The 23,375-nt window shown below is 38.5% G+C and overlaps 1 protein-coding gene across 9 annotated transcripts in view; it reads right to left on the reverse strand.

Annotated features, from left to right (window-relative positions):
* Asph (Aspartyl beta-hydroxylase) overlaps window positions 1-23,375 on the reverse strand; it is a 294,582-nt gene that overhangs the window by 104,605 nt on the left and 166,602 nt on the right. For 7 of the 9 annotated variants that reach the window (XR_011018630.1, XM_068228879.1, XM_068228881.1 and 4 more), the window contains exons 9-10: window positions 21,001-21,075; window positions 1,875-2,087 (exon numbers count right to left, since the gene is read on the reverse strand). The exons of 1 other annotated variant lie outside the window; for it this stretch is intronic. Coding sequence is in view for 7 of the 8 variants with exons in the window: in XM_068228879.1 (XP_068084980.1) it covers window positions 1,875-2,087; window positions 21,001-21,075 (288 nt within the window). In the remaining variant the exon portion in view is untranslated. The remainder of the gene's footprint in view (window positions 1-1,874; window positions 2,088-21,000; window positions 21,076-23,375) is intronic. One more of the 9 variants, XM_068228882.1, reaches the window with a different exon arrangement.

Below are 23,375 nucleotides of genomic sequence, written 5' to 3' on the forward strand. Positions count from 1 at the left end.
GGAGACCATGCTAACAGGGGTTTATCAACGGTGTCACAATCAACCAGTCAGCCAGTCAGGTGAGGTAACCCCTGGTGGCAAAGGCCTTACTCATGTTCTTGTGTTTTGGGACTGGATAAACTGGATCCATCTGGTTCATTTTGAGTTTCAGCTAAATGTCATTTCTGACACCACATGCTTCCATCTTGTACAGTGGTCAGGACTCAAAGCAGTGGGTGGATAAACTTTTTCACTAATCTCAGGACTTGTATTTCCAAAACATTAAGAAATATACTTTGGAGTGGGTTCCTAGGATAGGTCGATGTTCCAATATTTCACTCAGAGATTATTTTCAGAATCAACAAAGATGCATGGTTATTTTAGTACCCATACTATGTGAGAATAAGAGACTCAGAAGACTCCCAAATTAATTCTTAATATCAATGCAGCTATACTTACGAGATTACCATAATGGTACAGAATATCCTTACATTGAAAATTAATTCTCTACACAACAGTGTTTTGGATGATCCAAAAACACTATACAGTCATGCTGCAGGCACAGGGCAGATCAAATGTAAACCAGAATTTTAATGCTACATATTAGATATTCAGCCAAGGGGTGTGAATGCAACATCGCACTTTTCTACATATCTCTTAATTTAGAGAAACATTATGCCCATTGAATTTTCAGTTCTTTTATTCCCAATGATTCTATGAGTGGGCCAAATAAATGATAATCGCGCTGAACAAAAAACTTAGGCTATAACGTTGGGTTTTTTTGGGTGTGATTTCTTCCAGCTTATTGAACGTTAAAGCAGCAGTATCGGGGCTTGCATTATCACAGGGAATAATGACGTCTCCGATTGGTTGCTGATGTTATTTGTTGCGACAGGTAATTTTTGCATCATCCAGAAATTGACAGTAGTAAGCAGCATTCACTGTTCCACATTCATGAGAAAATCAAGCAACGAAATGCCCATGAGTCCAAAATAACTGTCCAAAATAACCTCTCCAGTAGACAAGAGACTTTTGGCCTTTATCTTCTGTCACTTATTGCTTGCATGTTTGGATTCAGAGGTATAGTGATGTACCCAAATTATATCATTGCTGACAATATGGTGCAAAAAGTCCTCTCCTTCCTCCTCGTAGCAAGTCAGGAGTTTCTGATTTGGTTTAGTTGCTCAGTAAGGAAACAAGGAAGCCATCCAGCAGACAGTTTCCAGTAGTTAAGGTCATTACTGATGATGGATTGAGCGTTCTTGTAACTTATTTCTACTGGTGATGCAATTCTGGAGATCTTTATATGGTCATCTGCTTCAATACAGTCATGAACATTTTGTTCTGTGACACTTGTTGGGGGCTGTTGGTGTAGGTCGCTTTCCACAGCTTCCCGTCTCAATTAAAAAAACTTTTTATGCCAATCTAATACTTGTGCCTTTGATAATATTTATTCCCTGAACTGTGTTTGCAGTCTTCTCAAAACTTCAGCAGGTATGACATCAACTTTGTCATGAAACTTTATGGTGATACATTGCACAAAGGACAGTAGTACTTCTTGCTAACTTCACTAGTGAAGAGAGGAAAGCCTTGCACACATGTTGGGTGAGGATTCGGCTTCACACACACGCACTATTTTACATTCCGGGCCGCAAACTTGTCCCACAGCTACTTCAGTTGTTAGCTGAAAATTCTGGTTTATATTTGATCCATCTACATATAAAAGATACCACCCTATATTTGTATATGACCAATAGCTATTTTCTTACAAGAGTTGGTATACAAGGAAAAAGGTAATTTACTTAGTATTAAATGGTATGGAGATCAAGTCCTGGTACTTCCTCCATAAATATTGCCTTGTTGAAAGCTTTATGGCACATAACTGAGTATTTCACCTTCTATTATTTCTTTCTCTTCTTCATCGGCAGGAAGGGGAACAAATTCATCTGGCAATAAAGTTTGTCTGCGAACTACAAACTCTTCTGAGATTTCACTCTCTATACTTTGAGGAGCAGATGGTGGTGGAGGTGATGATGGCGGTGGAGAGAGCAGTTGTTCGGTAGGAGCAAACTTAACCTCAGGTGTCAGAGGGTGTGTTACATTACCACCTGAAATAGCAACTTTAAATAAAGAATATCCAAACATCACACTACACATGGGCAGATGACCCCTGTCATCACAGAAGGATTACCAGTTCTTTCCCTTCCTTCTACTACACTTAGGTCACTAGATTGCTTCTGAATGCAGTCAAGAACTAAGTTTATTCCTAGTGATCCCATGGAGCTCTAAGACTGATAGGTTTTCTGCAATAATGGGATAAAAAAATGGATCGGGATGGAAACAAAACGTCAGTAGCCCTAGCATTTGCCTGGTATGAAAATGGGAAACAGAAAACCATCGTCAGGATGCCAAAAGTGGAGATGGAACTAACCCATCTCCAGCTACATGACCCTAATCGACACTAGCAAAGAACCTATAAACAGAGAAAAGAAACAAAAGACTTCCGCCAAGTAGTGCACCTATATAAAATAAACACAAACCTTTCAGTACTCAGTATGAAACGGTCAAATGAAACTGTACGAAGCAATCCAGAAATTTACAACACATTTCCAGCCAATCCAAGAAATATTAATTTTTTGGGTCTAATGTCTCTTTACCTTTGAAACTGAAGTGAAAAAATATATTCTTCAAATGAATGTGCTTTAACTCTGAATAGCATCCAGGCTGTAAATTCTCCTACATTCTCCAAACTCCTCCATCAAGAAGAAATTAAATTTACCTAACTTGAACCTGAGTCTACAGCACAAACCTGAAGTACTTCAATTCTCTTTCATCAATTGTACTTTCTCTCTCAAGACCAGAAGCAATTACAATGATCTCTCTATAGTGTTTCTCTATAGTCCTACAACAGTCCTCAAAGACAAGGAGGAGTTGAACCTTGATTCTACTTTGTCAGAGCAGAAAAAAATGAAACATTGATGTCATCCTGTTCCCTGTTGTCTTCTTGTATAGAATAGACCGTTTAACTCTCTGTGATCTGTTTCTTTTCTTATAGGATGTATAATGGTTCCTTGCAGTGGATGCCCTATTAACGGGCCAGCTCATGTTCAGACCCTTAGTTGGAGAACAAAATGGCTGATTGAACCAACAATATTAAAATGACAGGCCTATCGCCACCATTTCCAGCTGTTTTAATGAAGGATTAGAACCTCTTCTTTCAAAAACGATTTAGTAACTGGAGTTACAATGCTGTTGTACAAACCATAGCCATAAAGCATCAATTACTATTCCATTCGTTGGCTACCTTAAAGTGTGTCTAGTAGAAAGTTTTTTTTTTCTTTTCTGATTCACCCAAGTAAAATAGTCCTGAAGAGATTTTTGAGTGTGCCGTTAATAACTTACCATACTTAACTCCTAATTCATTACAAATTAACTGTACAGATTCACCTTCACCTAAATGTTCTGATGCGCTATATTGAAACGTTCTGTTTTCTTTTGCTAGCACTCATTTTACATCATTAAAACAGTACACCTGAGGACTAAACTGAATGAATCAGCAAGCCAACTGAAAATCGCATCCACTATTGTGAGCGATAAGTAATATGAAACAAATATTATTAATGGTTGTAACAGAGATATTGTGGTATTTACTCATAATGATAAGTTTTTATTTTTTTTACTGAAGATGTGCAGATGAACTGGAGTATTTTATGGTAAAAAAAACTACATCTAAAACATGTCATAATATGAAACAAGGTGCATCTTGCGCAAAAGCAGGGTGGGATGGGGAGCAGCATGGGTGCTCTCAACCATGCGAAACTGGAAGCAAAATCATTCACCAAGTCAACTGATCAACCTGAGGCCAATTAAGAGGGTGTCCACTGTATTTACTTTCAGTGTCCAGGTTGGATACAAAATGTCCAAAACTGAGCAATTGAAACGATCTTATCATTTGCCTCCAAGAGATCCTGATTTACTGTATATAGCAGAAAATGTCTCCGCATATGTACTCAGTGTCTCTTTCAGAGTGATATATATCGTCCTCAAATTGAATAGTAAATTCTCCATACAAGTCATACATGTCTATGCTCCAACGAGTACTTCTGACGAAGAGGCAGTGGAACAGCTGTATGAAGATATCACCAAAGCGAAAAATTCAGAAAAGACACAACTCTGTATTATCATTGGAGACTTCAATGCAAAAGTGGGTCAAAAGGAAATCGGAGACCCAGAGAACATTGGTACATATGGACTAGGCGATCGAAACGAAAGAGGAGAAAGATTGCTAGAATATCTCACAGCCGAAAATCTCTATTGCATGAATACTTTCTTTAAAAAGCCCATCCAACGAAAATGGACATGGAAGAGCCCCGATGGACAAACCAAGAATGAGATAGATTTTATCCTGACCAACAAGAAGAAATATTGTACAGATGTTACTGTTCTCAATAGATTTGATACAGGAAGCGACCATAGGCTAGTTCGAGCAACCTTTACATTTGACCTCAAACTTGAACGGTCCAAAATGACAAGGGGGTACACTTTTCCAAGAGTAGAGGACTTAGAAACACATCAATCATCATTTCAACAAGCTCTTACCAAAAAACTTAACCCAACAGAAGATTTGAAATACTTGGACGTGAACGAACTTAATGAGAAAATTACAGTCAGTATTCAAAATGCAGCAAAGGAGATCCCATTGAAGAAAACTAATAAGAAGAGCCGACTTTCACTCAATACCATGCAGCTCATTAAGGACAGGAAGACAATGGACAGGGATACAGCAGAATACAAAAATCTTAACAAGACCATTCGCAAGGAAATAAGAAAAGATCTAAGGAAATTTAATAATAACATGATCATACAGACAATTGAAGAAAATAAAAACATGAAGATTTTAAAGAACAGCATGTCTACAGGAAGACCAAAAATTACAAAACTTAAGAACCAAAATGGAGAAATAGTCACAGATAGGCAAAAGATTACTGAAGTTATTAGAGATTTCTACTACAAGCTGTATACATCAACCATTAATAAACCATCCAGTGATGAACAACTAGCCCAGAATTATACACATGAAGTAACACCGGAAGTAACCACTGCTGAGATTGAAAGTGCTCTTAAACAACTAAGGAATAAAAAATCCCCTGGGGAGGATAAAATAACGAATGAAATGCTGAAATTAGGTGGAAGAGATCTGCTAGAAGCCGTGAGAATACTCATGAACAAGTGTATTAACTCTGGAAGAATACCAGAAAATTGGAAAAATGCTGAAGTGATACTTCTCTTCAAGAAAGGTGATAAGGAAAATTTAGAGAACTATCGTCCTGTGAGTTTGTTATCACACCTTTATAAGCTCCTGACTAAAATTGTAACCAACCGCCTCACAAGAGAACTGGATTTTTATCAACCTGCCGAGCAAGCGGGATTTCGTAAAGGCTTCTCAACTGTTGAACACATCCAGACTATTCGTCTTCTTCTGGAGAAAACCACTGAGTACAACATCAAGATTCATCTGGCCTTCACTGATTATAAAAAAGCTTTTGACTCAGTGGAGATCTGGGCAATCATGAAGGCACTTCAAAATGCCATGATAAACTCAAGGTATATAAAGCTTCTGGAAAACATTTATGATCAAGCAACAATGGTAGTCAGAGTGGACGAAGACCTCATCACCAATAAAATCCCAGTTGGCAAAGGAGTTCGACAAGGTGACACAATCTCTCCAAAGCTGTTTACCCTTGCCTTGGAAGATGTATTCAAAACCCTTCATTGGGATAATAAACGAATAAAAATCAAAGGGGTATATTTGAACCACCTGCGTTTTGCCGATGACATTGTGCTCATAAGTGAAAATGTAGATGAGCTAGAAAGCATGATCCAAGAATTAAAAACTGCTTCTGCTAAGATTGGTTTGGAAATGAACATTAATAAAACGAAAATACTAAGCCCAGAGAGTCGACCACTTAAAACGGGAAACCAATATATAGAAGCTGTCGATGAGTACATCTATCTTGGACACAAGATAAAACTTGGAAAAGACAACCAACGTGCAGAAATTCCTCGCAGAATAGGTATGAGTTGGACTGCATTCCGAAAACTAAGATTCATCCTCACTAACAAGGATGTTCCAATTAACCTGAAGACCAAGGTTTATAATACGTGCGTGCTGCCAGTTATAACTTACGGTCTGGAAACGATGACTCTGACGAAGGAAAGTGCTCGCAAGCTTCAGCGAACACAACGAGCCATGGAGCGACAGATGCTAGGGATCAGCCTTAGGGATAAGATCCGTTCAGAGGACATCAGGAGAAGAACTAATGTAACAGACATCCTAGAGATAGTAGCAAAACTAAAATGGCAATGGGTAGGACACGTAGCTCGACAAGACTACAACAGGTGGACCTCTAGGATTGTTCACTGGAGACCATGGGGACACAAGAGAGGCATTGGAAGACCCCTGAAGAGATGGCTCGACGACATAAAGCTGTTGGCTGGAACACGCTGGTTCCAAGTGGCTCAAGACCGAAGACGATGGAAGCACATGGAAGAGGCCTATATCCAGCAGTGGATTGAAATAGGCTAGAAAAGAAGAAGAAGAGAAGAAGAAGACTAATTTCTGCCAGAAGGACACCATTTAAGGTTCAACTTGCACCTCAAAATGCTGCTTTCCAAGTCAGGTGAGGGTTCTCCATATTATGTATGGGAGATTCCCTTAATTTCCATGTCTGGGATATTCAGTTTACCCCTTCCCAAAAGCAGACAAGTGGTTTTTGGTTTCCTTGGAGAGCTTCAGCTCTTCCTCGACTTCAGCCAGCTGTTGAAAAGATGGTGGTTATATAGTAGATTGCATGGACCTTCCATTTCCAGTACTTCTTACATTTGGCATCAGTTACCACTTACTTCCATATATCAGGAAGTGCACTTTCAATAAGTGGATTGAGTTTCTGAACAGGTGTCCTGTGATAATGTATGTTGTTTGTGTGAGATGATCTTTCCCAAACAGGAGCTGCATATTCAACGGCGTGTGCTGATGTTTACTGTGTTGCAGACTGTGCTCCCCAAGTATAACTGGTAAGTTTCTGTACAGGTTTAAGGCATCCTGTGATTATGTGCGCAGTTTTATTTGCGGTAACATCTGCCTTGTTTGTGTGAGCTGATCCTTACCCAAACAAGAGATGCATACTTTGCCACTGAGCTGATGTTCACGGTGTTGCCGGTTGTGCTCTTCGAGTACAAATGGTGAGTTTTCATAAGATGTTGTTTCTAGAGCTAATGTTTCCTATTGTATTCAAGCAATGCTGCTTACAGGACAAGGTATAGTTGAGTATTCAGAGGTTGTGCAAAGCAGCAATCTATTACCTCTCTTACAATGCTTATTTGTCTTTATGAGGTAGTAATGCTGTTCAGTATTGTGACATATTTCTGTATGTAGCCAAGAGATATTCTGGTCAATGTTTATAAAGATACTGTTATGTGAATATCAACAGGTAAAAATTAATTTTTCAAAGATTTGAGAACTGACAGCTGAATTTGGGTGGAAACCAAGGAATCACTGGAGACTCAAGTCATGTGAAAACAGAACACAAGGAGAGATTCTAAATTTGGAATCTGAAGAGCATTAGAGACAAACTGATTATGATTCTTACTTCCTATTGAATTTCAATTAGTGTAGCCCACACCAGCAACTAATGCACTCTATCCTAGCAAATGGCAGGACCACTGCTGCTCAATCCTAAAGTCTGTTGGTTGGGTCCTATCAGTCTCCAGTTGGCTGTTTTGCTCTGAATTTTGCATATCTTTGCATGCACTCGATGTGACCTTATAGGATATTTATGCAGATCAGGGCACTTCTGTGTACCAACACTACATGGCCATTAAGGACCGAACACCCACAGGTACTGCTTAAGTGGAGCTGCTGTGGTGTCAGTATTACAGCCTCTCCCCTTCTAGGAAGACTGTTCACGAAGTTTTGAGAGACGTCTGCAGGCATTTTCTTCCATCCCTCCTGCAACATGGCTAATGGTCTGTTCTGGCTTCAACCAGAGATGATCCATTGGGTTTAGATCAGGGTTCAGGTCCAGCCATTCAATTTCATTCACTCCCATTCTGACAAATATCTTGTTTATGGCCTTTGCTTCATGAACACGGCTATATCTTTTTTTTTTTTTTCAAGTTGCTTTACGTCACACCGACACAGATAGGTCTTATGGTGACGATGGAACAGGGAAGGGCAAGGAGTGGGAAGGAAGCGGCCGTGGCCTTAATTAAGGTACAGCCCCAGCATTTGCCTGGTATGAAAATGGGAAACCACGGAAAACCATCTTCAGTGCTGCCGAAAGTGGGGTTCGAACCCACTATCTCCCGAATACAGAATACTGGCAGCACTTAAGCGACTGCAGCCAAGGGCCACTTCTAAATTGTTGCCACAGGGTAGGCAGCAGATAATTATCCAATATTTCCTCACAGGCTTTGGCATTCATGGTTTGAGGAACTGAAACAAGTAGATCAAGAGCAAACTACAAAAAACATGCCCTCCTCTACAAATTTCACATTAGGAACAATGCATGCTGCTAAGTAATTCCCTTTCATGCTCTTTCATTGCTCTAGAATACACAGGCCACATGTTTTTCACCATTGTCAATCAATCAATCAATCAATCAATCAATCAATCAATCAATCAATCAATCAATCAATCAATCAATCAATCAATCAATCAATCAATCAATCAATCAATCAATCAATCACTACTGATCTGCATTCAGGGCAGTCGCCCAGGTGGCATATTCCCTATCTGTTGTTTTCCTAGCCTTTTCTTAAATGATCGCAAAGAAATTGGAAAATTATTGAACATTTCCCTTGGTAAGTTATTCCAATCCCTAACTCCCCTTCCTCCTCCTCCTCATCATCATCATCCTAAACCATCTCCAGATTCCCGGGTGTGGTATATGAGCCTCCCCCATCTCATCCTGTCCTTGTACCATTCTTCCTCCACCAACTTGTCCCAATCATGACCTCTCAGCAGTACATCGCTCTTAACTAAATCTATCCATTTCCTTCGTGGCCTTCCCACGCGTCGTCTTCCTTCTACCTTTCTGTCAAATTCCTTCCTTGCAGTTCTGTTTACTGGCATCCTCTTCATATGACCAAACCACTTCAGTCTTGATATCTGAATCTTATTGAGGAGAGAATCATCTATTCCTACTTCTTCTCTAATTTTCTCATTCCTAATCTTGTCTTTCCTGGTTTTCTGGATCATAGTGCATAGGAATTTCATTTCAGCTGCCTGAAGCTTGGAATTATCTCTATTGGTCAGTGTTGTGGTTTCAAGACTGTATGTAAGAATTGGTGTATAACAGGACTTGTACAATGTCATTTTTGTTTTCATGGGTATTTGCTCATCCCACAGCAGGTGTCTTAACTGGTGGTAAAATTGTGTTGCCTTATTGATTCGATTGTTCACCTCATGTTTTGCTAGGTTGTCATTTGATATAACACTACCCAAGTATTTGAAAACTGGAACGCTGTCCAGTTGAGCTTCATTTGACATGACTATTGGTTCTGCTCCTTCCCCATACACTTTCATCACCACCGTCTTGGTCTTGCTGATGTTTAAACCATATTTCTTAAACTCCTCATTCCAGCTTTGTATTCTCTCTCCCAATTCCTCTTCTGAGTCACTCCAGATCGCACCATCATCTGCAATAAACGAACTTTGCCCCTATTTGTCCTCTTGAATTCCAACTTTATCTTCATATTGTGATCTTTCCTACTTTTAAAGACACCACTCAAACTTATTCGTCTACTGATGCCCTCCCACATCATCTCTCCTCTGACAGCTTGGAACATACCATTTAATCAAGCAGCTCATCTCCTTTCTCCCAAATCTTTCTACCCCAAACTTTGCAACATTTTTGTAACGCTACTCTTTTGTCGGAAATCACCCAGAACAAATCGAGCTGCTTTCCTTTGGATTTTTTTCCAGTTCTTGGATCATGTAATCCTGGTGAGGGTCCCATACACAGGAACCATACTCTAGTTGGGGTCTTACCAGAGACTTATATGCCCATTCCTTTACATCCTTACTACAACCCCTAAATACCCTCATAACCATCTGTACCCTTTATTAACAATCATATTTATGTGATTACCCCAATGAAGGCCTTTTCTTATATTAACACCTAGGTACTTACAATGATCCCCAAAAGGAACTTTCACCCCATCAACGCAGTAATTCTGAGAGGAGTTTTCCTATTTGTGAAACTCACAACCTGACTTTTAACCCCGTTTATTTACGTACCATTGTCTGCTGTCCATCTCACAACTCTATCGAGGTCACCCTGCAGCCGCTCATAATCTCGTTACTTATTTATTACTCTGTACAAAATAACATCATCTGCAAACAGCCTTATCTGTGATTCCACTTCTTTACACATATCATTGTTATATATAAGAAAACATAAAGTTCCAATAATACTGCCTTGAGGAATTCCCCTCTTAATTATTACAGGGTCAGATAAAGCTTCGCTTACTCTAATTCTCTGAGTTCTATTTTCTAGAAATATAGCCACCCATTCTGTCACCCCTTTTTCTAGTACAATTTCACCCATTTTTGCCAGTAGTCTTCCAGGATCTACCTTATCAAATGCCTTAGATAGGTCAATCGCAATACAGTCCATTTGGCCTCCTGAATCCAGGATATCTGCTATATCTTGCTGAAATCCTACACGCTGAGCATGAGTCGAATGACCTTTCCTAAATCCAAACTGCCTTCTGTCAAACCAGTTATTAATTTTGCAAACATGTCTAATATAATCAGAAAGAATGCTTTCCCAAAGCTTACATACAATGCATGTCAAACTGACTGGCCTGTAATTTTCAGCTTTATGTCTATCACCCTTTCCTTTATACACAGGGGCTACTATAGCAACTCTCCATTCATTTGGTATAGCTCCTTCAACCAAACAATAATCAAATAAGTATTTCAGATATGGTACTAAATCTCAACCCATTGCCTTTAGTATATCCCCAGAAATCTTACCAATTCCAGCTGCTTTTCTAGTTTTCAACGTTTGTATCTTACTGTAAATGTCATTGTTATCATAGGTAAATTTTAATAGTTCTTTAGTGTTACTCACATCCCCTATCTGGACATTATCCTTGTAACCAACAATCTTTACATACTGCTGACTGAATACTTCTGCCTTTTGAAGATCCTCGCATACACACTCCCCTTGTTCATTAATGATTCCTGGAATGTCTTTCTTTGAACCTGTTTGTGCCTTAAAGTACCTATACATACTCTTCCATTTTTCACTAAAATTTGTATGACCACCAATTATGCTTGCCATCATGTTATCCTTAGCTGACTTCTTTGCTAGATTCAATTTCCTACTCAGTTCTTTCAATTTCTCCTTACTTCCATAACCATTTCTAACTCTATTTCTTTCCAGTCTGCACCTCCTTCTTAGTCTCTTTACTTCTCTGTTATAATATAGTGGATCCTTACCATTCCTTACCACCATTAAAGGAACAAACCTATTTTCACATGCCTCAACAATTGCTTTAAACCCATCCCAGAGTCTGTTTACATTTTTATTTACCATTTTCCAGCAATCATAGTTACTTTTTTTAAACTCCCTCATGCCTATTTTATCAGCCATATGGTACTGCCCAATAGTCCTAATTTTAATACCTTCCTTTCACATTTATTTTTAACTACGACAAAAACAGCTTTGTGATCACTAATGCCATCTATTACTTCGGTTTCTCTATAAAGCTCATCTGGTTTTATCAGCACCACATCCAAAATATTCTTCCCTCTAGTTGGTTCCATCACTTTCTGAATCAGCTGCCCTTCCCATATTAACTTATTTGCCATTTGTTGGTCATGCTTCCTGTTGTTCGCATTACCTTCCCAATTGACATTTGGTAAATTGAGATCACCTGCTACTATCACATTCCTTTCCATATCATTTCCAACATAGCTGATTATCTTATCAAATAATTCTGAATCAGCATCAGCGCTACCCTTTCCTGGTCAGTATACTCCAAAGACATCAAGTTGCCTATTATCTTTAGAGAAGAGCCTTACACCCAGAATTTCATGCTTTTCATCCTTAACTTTTTCATAGCTTACAAATTCTTCTTTCACCAGAATGAATACTCCTCCTTCTACCATTCCTATCCTATCTCTATGATACACACTCCAGTTCCGTGAGAATATTTCTGCATCCATTATATAATGTCTCAGCCATGATTCAACTCCTATTACAATATCTGGTAAATATATATATCTATTAAATTACTTAATTCTATTCCTTTCTTTACAATACTTCTACAGTTCAACACTAACATTTTTATGTCATCCCTACTTGATTTCCAGTTCCCTGTTCCCTTATCACCGCTCTCTAGGCCAGCCCGTTTCCCTGAATGTACCTTCCTCTTACCCTTCAAAAAAAAATTCCTAACTTATACGTACCACTGCGGTTTAAGTGAAGGCCATCTGAGCGCAGATCCCTATCTCCTACCCACCCATTTGGATCTAGAAACTTCACTCCCAGTTTCCCACATACCCACTCCATAGTCTCATTTAAATCCCCAATCACCTTCCAGTCAGTATCCCTCCTACAGAGTATTCCACTGATGACAATCTCCACTTCCTTAAACTTCATCTGTGCTGCATTTACCAGATCCCACACATCCCCAACTATGTTGGTACTTATACCTGCTTGCCTTACGTTGTTAGTACCAACGTGAAACACTACCACCTTCTCCTTTCCCTCTTCCTTTTCTTCTACTTTCCTCAACATCTACCTCAACCTAATTCCTGGATAACACTCTACCCTGGTTCCCTTTCCTCCACATACTTTCCCCACATGTCTAACGATGGAATCCCCCATGACCAGAGCCTCAACCCTACCCATCTCATTTGATCCCCTCCCCTCCTGGTCAGCCCTATCTTCTCTCACTGCTGCAGAAGCTACTTCCTCCTCCCTTTTCTCCCTCCCATGACCCTGTTCCACCTGTCTTTCCTTTCCACTACACTACATTTCCCTTTCCTACCTTTTCCCTTCCTCCTACTTCCACACATCTCAGCAACAGTTCCCTGTTCCTCATCTTCCCTCGGTTGTTCTACCTGCAGTGACTCGTACCGATTTCTAACAGACACCTGTCCTGAATTCTGATCCTGAACAGAGCCCTTAGCGTGCAATCTCCTTCCCCTTAGAACATTAGACCACCTGTCTTCTACAATTCCCCCATTTCCTTCCCATCCCTCCTTTACACCTACTGTATCTTGTACATTATTTGAGGGAGGCCTACTTTCCTTCCTGTCCTCTGAGAGAATCCTAATTATCTCCCTCAAACTCTCCAATTCCTCCCTCATACTCCTTAATGCCTGGCCACACCCACAGTTCCTACAGTTGCACTGCTTAGCAATTATTTACAAAATAATGGGAAGAAAAGGAAAAATAAAATAGCTTACTCTGTGCAAATAAAAATGAAAGTAAAGAAATATTGCCTATAAAAATGAAAGGAAAGAAATATTGCCTATAAAAATGAAAGGAAAGAAATATTGCCTAGGATAGTTCACAAAAATCACACAACAAGAATTAATATAAGCTACTACTACACTACAATACTACGGGTACTTAGTTGTACGAATTTTTTCTACAACACCCTAACAGAATGAAAATTGCTGTTAATTACTGAAAACCGAAAGTAATACACAAGAATTAGTTCTACACAATTCTAAACTGCAGTTAAGTCTGCCCTAATTACTGCAACAGAATTCTGGCAAGAGAGTTAATACAGATACTATAGATACTACAGATACTATACTGTACTACACAAATATTTCACAGTAGTAGAATAAAAGCACAAATTTATAATAAAATACCTACTATAACACACTAAAATGATTTTAAACTATGTTCAGACGTAATCTAATTATAATACAACAGGTTATTACTAAGCACAATCTGAAATGGAAATTACAATTGAAGTTTGAAATTCGCAAGACTACTCAAAATAATAGAATACGCACTCTAAATCCTAACAAGTCACTACAATACACTACAACAGTTTTTAAACTACGTTCAGACGTATCCTAATTACAATAGGTTATTAATAAGCACAAATAGAAATGAAAATTGCAATTGGCCTAAAGTTTGAAATTCGCAAGAACTACTGTACTCAAGGATTACCAACAAAGTTAAACGGTTAGACAGAAGATTATTTCTTTAGGATATAACTTTATCTTACTATGCTCTAATAGAAATGAAACCTTGCGTTTGGTTAAATGCTTAAGTATCGAAAGGATTGCCGTACACAAAGAAAAACACGAATATAACAGGCAAGATATCTCCACGGGACGGAGAATAAAAATGTCCTTAATTAGGCCTACTGAAAAATACGAGGTTTTCTACAATAATTTCTCAAAAATATTTCTCTCAAAACTACTCCTATTACTCTAGGGACTTGAATTGCAATTGCTTGAATATATGAACTTTATTATTATTATCTAACCGCTCATAAATACTGAAAGATCGAGGGAGCGCAATATAAATTACGGATACTTTAACGGATACTCAGAACTATAAATGATTGGAATACAAGATCAGCTGATTTTTATTTATATTTACTTGACTACACTACACCCTTTGTTCATGGCTGTAGCCAACAATTTGAATATGAAGAGCGACAATAATCAATAACAATACGACGACTGTTAACTATTACCGTGTAATCTCTTTAACTTCTTTTTAAATGGAAGTTTAGAGGCGTATCGTGTTTTTAATGTAGTAAATTATTACCTTCGCGATAGTTTGAACGGATATCTATACGAAATACCGGAGAAGTTGCGGCAGAAGTTGCGGTACTATTCTTATGATAATCTGCCTTTGTAAGTATTATACCAACGAACCTACAGATATTTACAAATATTTTTAAAGTTAATATTATTACCTAAAGTATTTCCTAAACCTAAATTCGAAACAAGGTACACCTAGCTAGCCTACTTAACCTAGAAAACGTAATTTACTGAAGACCAACTGAATTACTCGTTACAAAATTTAAATAAATATCACTACTCCCAATTTCTACCAACAAGCACTAAACACCACTATATAAACAGCACTAAATGAATCAGAAATACACAAAATTAAGCTATTTCAATAGGTTTTAACTACTTTATCACTACAATAATGCAAGAGCTCTCTCAACAGCCAACCATTCTCAAGCACATCCAACAATGCAATGTAATCGGCAGTGAGCATTCCAGTTTAGTGATCCTTGGTTGATGTGCAACAGTTTACCCCAGAATCCTCCTGATTGGCATCACTTCCAGATGCCAATCAAAAAATATGAGGTTATGGTTTCCAATGAAGCTCACCAGTTTGACCTTGCCACATGTCTAACATCTGTTAAATATTTTAGTTCCCTTTGTGAGGTAGTTTTTTGTAACTCCCTGGCCTTTCCATTTCACCACTATATAACTTACTATGGAGTGTGGTATCCAAACTTTGCCAGAAATCTCAATGATGGAATGACTGAATCAGTGGGCACAAATAATCATGTATTTTTCAGCCACTGGTCATCTGCCCATTTCGGCTGCTATGGCTATTAAACATTTCTACCAACCATGCATGGTCTTATATAGGCTAAAGTGATGCTTGAGTGACATACGGGATCAGTCTACTTTCCTTTCAGAGGGTGACCTATTATTTGGGACAGGGTGGGAGGATTTGAGTTACTGAGGAGGGGGAGGGAAAAGCCTGTGGTGCAAAAGCCCATTAAGGCTTCAACCTGTCAAGCTGACTGCTGCTGGTCTGCAGATACTGGAGGGTCAGGGTGGCAGCATTCTCAGCCATACTGCTTAACTTTCTTCTCAATGTGTTCCAGTCCACAGGCCAGAATTAAAATCTCTGGAGTGGCCATGAATAGAACCCAGGGCATCTGAGTAAGAGGCAGGCACACTACCTCAACACCAGAAAGCTGGCTTGAGGATGAAGAGTGAAATTAAACTCACTGTGTGTGAGAGGGCAGAGAACTGGTGACCCTTCTGCACAATACATGTTTGACAATACACAGTTGTGTAAACTATGATAAATCATGATAAATTTAGTACAATCAATTACAAAACACCAAGCACAAATTAGTGAAATTAAATACATGTATATCCTGCATCTAGGATCCTTAGCGTATTTATATCACATATGCATATGAAAATTGTAATAGATAATCTCACTTTCTAGAGTCCGTTTTCTATAAACAGAGTTATAAAAAGAAAATCTAATCTCATGTGAATGGGTCTTCTGTTTCATACATCATTTTACGTACTAAGTACCAAATGTGTTTACTTTTTGCACATGTTATATGCAATCTATTTTAAATAACCAAATTACGATCGTTTTCTCAGCAATGAAAAATTAATATTTTTGTTTGTTCAAATGTTATTAAAACTGTGGCATTTCTAATTAAAATTTGTTGCTATGAACTTGTTTAGAGTAAATTGTTGCATTTGATTTCATTACTATTAAACACATTTTTCAAGCCTGTAGCAAAAAAAAAATAATCAAGATTCTGTTGGGGAAAAAAAAGGGCAAATCCAAAAATTCTGATATAAAATTCATTGCAAAAATGCGCTGTTTACCATTATGCCATAAAAGTCCAGGAAGTTGTAAGAGAAAATGAACAGAAAGAGTAAGCTGGTGTGGGAAGGAGGTGGTATATGTAATAACAGAAAAAGTTGTTCTCTGAGATATCTTGCACATTTAAGCCATTTGGAATAAACAAAGAGATTAAAAGTATTTTTATTTTAAATATTTCCAATTTTAAGAAGTATGATAGGAAAGACTAGTCTTACCTAAGCAGCGGACGGAAGCAGACGTTAGGAGCGGACAATGCCGGTAGAGCGGGAGCGCAGTGTGTGCGGCGAGTGGGAAGAAAGACGGGAGGGAAGAGGAAGATGATTGGTGTGGACCAATATCGGGTGGTTATTGGAAGATGGAAACAGCCTGGAGTGAAGGAGGTAAAGTAGAAACGAGAATGATGGGTGAGATAATACAGGTGGCAGCAGTGATTATGGTACTGTTAATTATAGGGGGCGTGGAAGCAAGTCCCGGTCCGACTCACAGTGGCAACATGAACTGGGAAGACATGGAGGTTATAAGAAAAGTGGTCAAAGAAGTTGTAGAAGAAGTTTGCCCATTTGAACAGATTAAAAATGTGATGAAGGAACAAGTAAAAGAACTTGAAAATATAAGGCGATGGATACAGGGAAAAATGGAGGAAACAATGACCAAAGTGAAAACTAACGAGAGAGAAATTACATCACTCAAGACGAAAATAAGGAAGATGGAGGAAGAGATGGTAAGTTGAAGTCAGTAGTAGAAGATGGTAACCAAGAACGCAGGAATAAATGCTTATTCATATATGGGATCCCGGAGGAAAAAGGTGAGGACAAAGTGCTGACTATATACAAAGTAGTGGAAGTCGTCCAAAAAATGATGAAAATCAATTTTAGCGAAGCTGATATTGACGATGTGGGAAGGGTAGGTAAAGCACAGGGAAACAGACCGATAAAAATGAAGTTGTTTTCCACCCTGATGGCGGAAATAGTGATAAGAGGAGCGGATAATATACAGCGAGCAAAAATTTGGATTAAAAGAGATATGGGAAGAGATGGGATCAAGAATATAAACACCCTGAAAAGACATTTGGTCTGGGCGCGATTGCAAGGGTTAAGAGCCTACATCAACGGTCAATTATTAGTGGTAACCAATGGTCAATGGACCAAATATTGGACAGTAACGCAATTACGTGAAATGGAGCAGAATGAGAAGGAAGTGGTAATGGGGAAGAGGGTAGAAGAAATGTGAACTACAGATAGTATAATTGGTGAAGACGAGCATGGAAATAAAGGAAAAACCAAGGAAAATAGGGCATTAGAAAAGAGCTCGCAATGAGAAGGAGACACCACGGTAGAGGAGATCATACAGGTTATCAGTGAAGAGATGAGGAGGGAGTGCAAGACGAGGATTGAGGAGCTGAGGTCGGAGTTCGGTGCCAGAGACGAAAGGAAGGAACACGGAGTGAATGGGGGGGAGGAACCACAAGACGTGATGAGTGCACATAAACAGAGTGAAAGGGAGAAGACAGAAGCACGAGGTGGCTTGGTAAAAGGGAGGAGCTTGAGCCTGAAAGAAATGTGGGAGAAGACGAGCAACTTGGACGTAGGTGTAATGACAAGAAGTAAAAAAAAAACAAGCAGTAGCAGCAAGTAAATTGTTTAAGCTAAAGGGAACAGTGGAGGAGTGTGTTATTTGCAGTTGAAATAAGAGTGATCAAGTATTAAATTAGTAGGAGGTGAAGTGTGTGTGGACAAAAGAAAACAAGTATAGCGAGGCAGTGGAATTCATGAACAGACAATAGTAATGAAACGTAAGGAGAAAAGTGCACAGCGACACGGCAGTGGAGGTAACAATGAAACGGGAGGAGAAAGAGTGCTCAAGGACACGTAAATGGAGGCAACCAGATAGCTGGGTTTGCAACGTAAGTAGAAATACAGGAAGGCCAGTGTTCAGAAAAGATTGTGCTGAGTAACGTACCAGGCCAGAAGAGACATGCTGCGTGTTTAAAGAACAGACACCGTCTGCTTACACTATTACATCCTACATAGCAATATGTTATTGTGTAGACACTCTCCACAGCATGTATCATGGGTTTAGTTTGCACTCTACATAGCAATATGTTATTGTTTAATATCTATATGCAGCAATGCGTTATTGTTTTAGTTTCTGATTATTATACTCACAGACTACATTTCTGCCACGGCCAACAGACCATCAATAAGGGTGGATCTCGGGTCAGGCGACAGTGTTTATTCTGCCTATTGCTTTTTTTTTTTTCCTCTCCCATTATTATTATTATTTATGATTTGTTCATGGGTCTGTTGTTTATCAGGTGACAGTATTTTCCTTTTCCTTTGTGAGCTGGTTTAGGTAAGATTTGTTATTTTTTCTCCACATAAATGGATCATATACACATTATGTAGATCTGGAGAAAGAATAAAGAATATGATGATGATGATGATGATGATGATGATGATGATGATAGGAAAGACGAGGAAAGACAGGGTGAGGAACGAAGATGTAAGAAAGGAAGTCAGAATAGAAAACCTAAATGAGAGAACTGATAGGAATAAACTAAGATGATCTGGACGTGTAAAGAGGATGGAGGAGAAGAGAATAACAAAACAGATAATGGAGATGAAGTTCAAGGGAAAATGATCAAGAAGAAGACCTAGAACATGGTGGTTCAATTCAATAAAGAGGAGTGCAAGAAGCAGAAACCTGGACTGGGACAAAATACTGGAAGAGGAACGGCAGAAGGAGAGAGGAAGATGGAGAAGTGCCATAAATGCCCTGACCTGGCAGGAGCTGGATAAGGGGAAAGGGGGAGGATGATGATTATTTCCAATTTTAAGCAAGAGTGCATAAATAAATTAGCATGCAAAAGTAGGTCCTTTCAATACAAATATTACTATTAAAAATTCACTATTATAAATCAACTGTCAAGACACTAAGATATCTAGTGTTGCAGCAGCTCCATCACAACTGTTTCCCATAACTGATCCTACATAACCACTGGTCTTCTCCTGACAGTTGGACAGTTATGTCCTAACCTAATCCTTTTTATCAATCACACTTCTAACACTGTAATGTGTTGAAGAAGGACTGAAATGTGGATGCAATTACATTCAGTACAGTTTTACTGATATGATAAAACTGAGTTTAAAACTTATTTTATGCAATAAATCATGTAATGCTTGACAAATAAACAATAAAGATAAAACACAGAAACATGCCCAAACCTCCTGTCAATACAACAGTTAGTAATTTCACAGCAACAATACACACTCTTAAGTTTTTCAACCATCTTATTGATCCCCTCTTTCATAAATGAGCTTGAGGGTAGATGTTCCAGCATTTGCTAGGAATGTATGATTGTCAGCATTGGGATTTGAACTATTGAGTAGCTTCCCAGAATTATAATGAAATTGCTTTCCATTGTTACTGCCAACATTTATACACACTGGTGATATCTGTCAGTAAAATTAGAATGATGAAGACTATTTTCAAGTACTGAAAGTGAGCCAAAATGTTTGTAGCACTAGCATAAGCACACAGCATATAGAGTTAGTTTAGAGAAGTGAATATCACCAGCACTGAAAACATTCTCGCAACCAACATAAGCCCAGTATTTTCTTGCTTGAAATTCTGATGCTATTTTAAATTGCCCTTTGTTTCACCTCATTTTACTAAGAAACGTTTCTTCAAATAATATTTCTGAATAAGCTTTTGGATGTTAACATTATCAAGTTTATTTATCGTCAAGGGGGGAAAAAAAGGGGGGGGGGGGGAAAGAAGATAAATTATAGTAAATTATGAGAGAGTTTAAGACACTGAAATGTCTCACCATCAATGCTGCATTGTATATAACAAAATCAGCACTAAAATGTAAAATCTAATTAATTTTCATCAGGAGAGCCAGTATTAATAAATATTTTACATCTTCAATGTTTGTGTATTGTCATAACTTTGAAATAGCCTAGTGATTGATGTCTTGAGAATATTTCAGTAAAGAAGGATGATATGAAATACGGAACTGTAAGAAAACTGAATGAATTTTCGTACTTAGGTTACTTCATAGGAGCCAACGTATTACACTAACAATGAAACTGTGATGAAAGCAAATATACCCTAATAATATTAAGAGTAGTAATGCTGATGTTCCAAAAATGGAATAGCAGGCAGATACAGGTTAAAATTAATGACTAGTTTCATATTACTACAAATTCTAGACTATTAGGCACAGAACTGTTAAACTTATAAACCAGAGAATATCCACATTGTGAAGACTGTCACTAATAAGCAAAGCACAACACACTAGTTCTAAAGTTGGGAAATGCAGTACAGGTTAGTAAACAATGACATGCTGACAGTGTGTGATACCGACCGGAATTCCATTTCCTAACTAGAACCACGTGTGCTACAATCACTAGCGCCACGCCCACACCAAACTTAAGTGCCACTGGAAAAACACAAGTAGGAATCACAAAACTGCTTCATTTCCAGTCTCTCCAAACCATACATGAAATTTTGACCTAAATAAAAAATGTACAAAATCCACACAGAAAATTAAGGAAGTGTGAGACAATAAATTCAGCCAACAGTTCAGTAAAGTTGATGTGTGACGTTGTGGTCATATTGCCATACTTGCTTTCTAAAATTTCGACTGTGTATATTAAGTGTGACAGACACTGTCAGCTAAATGATAAGTGCAGTGCATTTCCCGGCTTTAACATACCACAGAAACAAACAGATATACAAATGGTTCTGCAATGGGAAAATCAGATTGTTGGAGCATAATTTAGATCTTCTTCGTGAGAGATATAACAACTTGAATAGGATCAATCAATCAATCAATCAATCAATCAATCAATCAATCAATCAATCAATCAATCAATCAATCAATCAATCAATCAATCAATCAATCAATCAATCAATCAATCAATCAATCACTACTGATCTGCATTTAGGGCAGGCGCCCAGGTGGCAGATTCCATATCTGTTGTATTCCTAGCCTATTCTTAAATGTTTGCAAAGAAATTGGAAATTTATTGAACATCTCCTTTGGGAAGTTATTCCAATCCCTAACTCCCCTTCCTATAAACAAATATTTGCCCCAATTTGACCTCTTGAATTCCAACTTTATCTTCATTTTGTGATCTATCCTACTTTTAAAGACACCACTCAAACGTATTCGTCTACTAATCCATGCCATCTCTCCACTGACAGCTTGGAACATACCACTTAGTTGAGCAGCTCGTCTCCTTTCTCCCAAACTTTGCAACATTTTTGTAACACATTTGGTCAAAAATCACCCAGAACAAATCGAGCTGCTTTTCTTTGGATTTTTTCCAGTTCTTCAATCAAGTTATCCTGGTGAGGGTTCCATATACTGGAACCATACTCTAGTTGCGATCTTACCAGAGGCTTATAAACCCTCTCCTTTACATCCTTACTACAACCCCTAAATACCCTCACAACAATGTGCAGAGATCTGTACCCTTTATTTACAATCCCATTTATGTGATTACCCCAATGAAGATCTTTCTTTATATTAACACCTAGGTACTTACAATGACCCACAAAAGGAATTTTCACCCCATCAACGCAGTAATTCTGAGAGGAGTTTTCCTATTTGTGAAACTCACTACCTGACTCTTAAACCTGTTTATCATCATACCATAGCCTAATGTCCATCTCACAACATTATGGAGGCCATTTTGCAGTTGGTCACAATCTTGTAACTTATTTATTACTCTATACAGAATAATATCACCCACAAAAAGCCTTATCTCTGATTCCACTTCTTTATCATATCATTTATATATAAAAGAATACATAAAGGTCCAATAATACTGCCTTGAGGAATTCCCCCCCCCCCCCTTAATTATCACAGGGTCAGATAAAGCTTCGCCTACTCCAATTCCCTGAGATCTATTTTCTTTTGTACAATTTGCTTAACGTCACACCGACACAGATAGGTCTTATGGCGGAGATGGAATAGGAAAGGCCTAGGAATGGGAAGGAAGCGGCCATTGCCTTAATTAAGGTACAACCCCAGCATTTGCCTGGTGTGAAAATGGGAAACCACGGAAAACCATCTTCAGGGCTGCCGACAGTGGGGTTTGAACCCATTATCTCCCGGATGCAAGCTTACAGCTGCACGCCCCTAACCGCACGGCCAGCTCGCCCAGCGGATCTATTTTCTAGAAATATAGCCACCCATTCAGTCACTCTTTTATCTAGTCCAATTGCACTCATTTTTGCGAGTAGTCTCTCGTGATCTACCCTATCAAATGCCTTAGCTAGGTTAATTGCAATACAGTAGGATAAACAAAATGACAGATTAGCATCAGAGCAACAGAAAGAGGAGACAAGGCCAAACACGAAAACACAAATGGATAAGGGTTATTTCTACATATTCATACCCTGTCATCTTCAAACAGATTAGCTCTGTCCTCGTCAATTCCAGTTCTACTACATCCATTTCTTCTCAGCCCCCACAACTAGCTTGTTTCTATTTCCCAGTTTCATCGGCAGAGTGAGCTTTAGTTTTGATGTGGGAACTATAGGATAAGAAGACAGAATGAAGATCTGTCAAGATGGCCCCTTAATAAGTGTTCAATCCTGAGCTGAGAAGAAATTAATGAAGGACAATGATAATTCATGAGGCAAGAGTCTACATATTTGAAAATGTCCTTGTTCTTTTGTTTTCTCATGTTTGTCCTTTTCTCTTCTTTCCATTGCTCCATTTTCCAATGC

This window comes from Anabrus simplex, chromosome 8 (genome assembly GCF_040414725.1).
Source record: "Anabrus simplex isolate iqAnaSimp1 chromosome 8, ASM4041472v1, whole genome shotgun sequence".
NCBI lineage: Eukaryota > Metazoa > Arthropoda > Insecta > Orthoptera > Tettigoniidae > Anabrus > Anabrus simplex.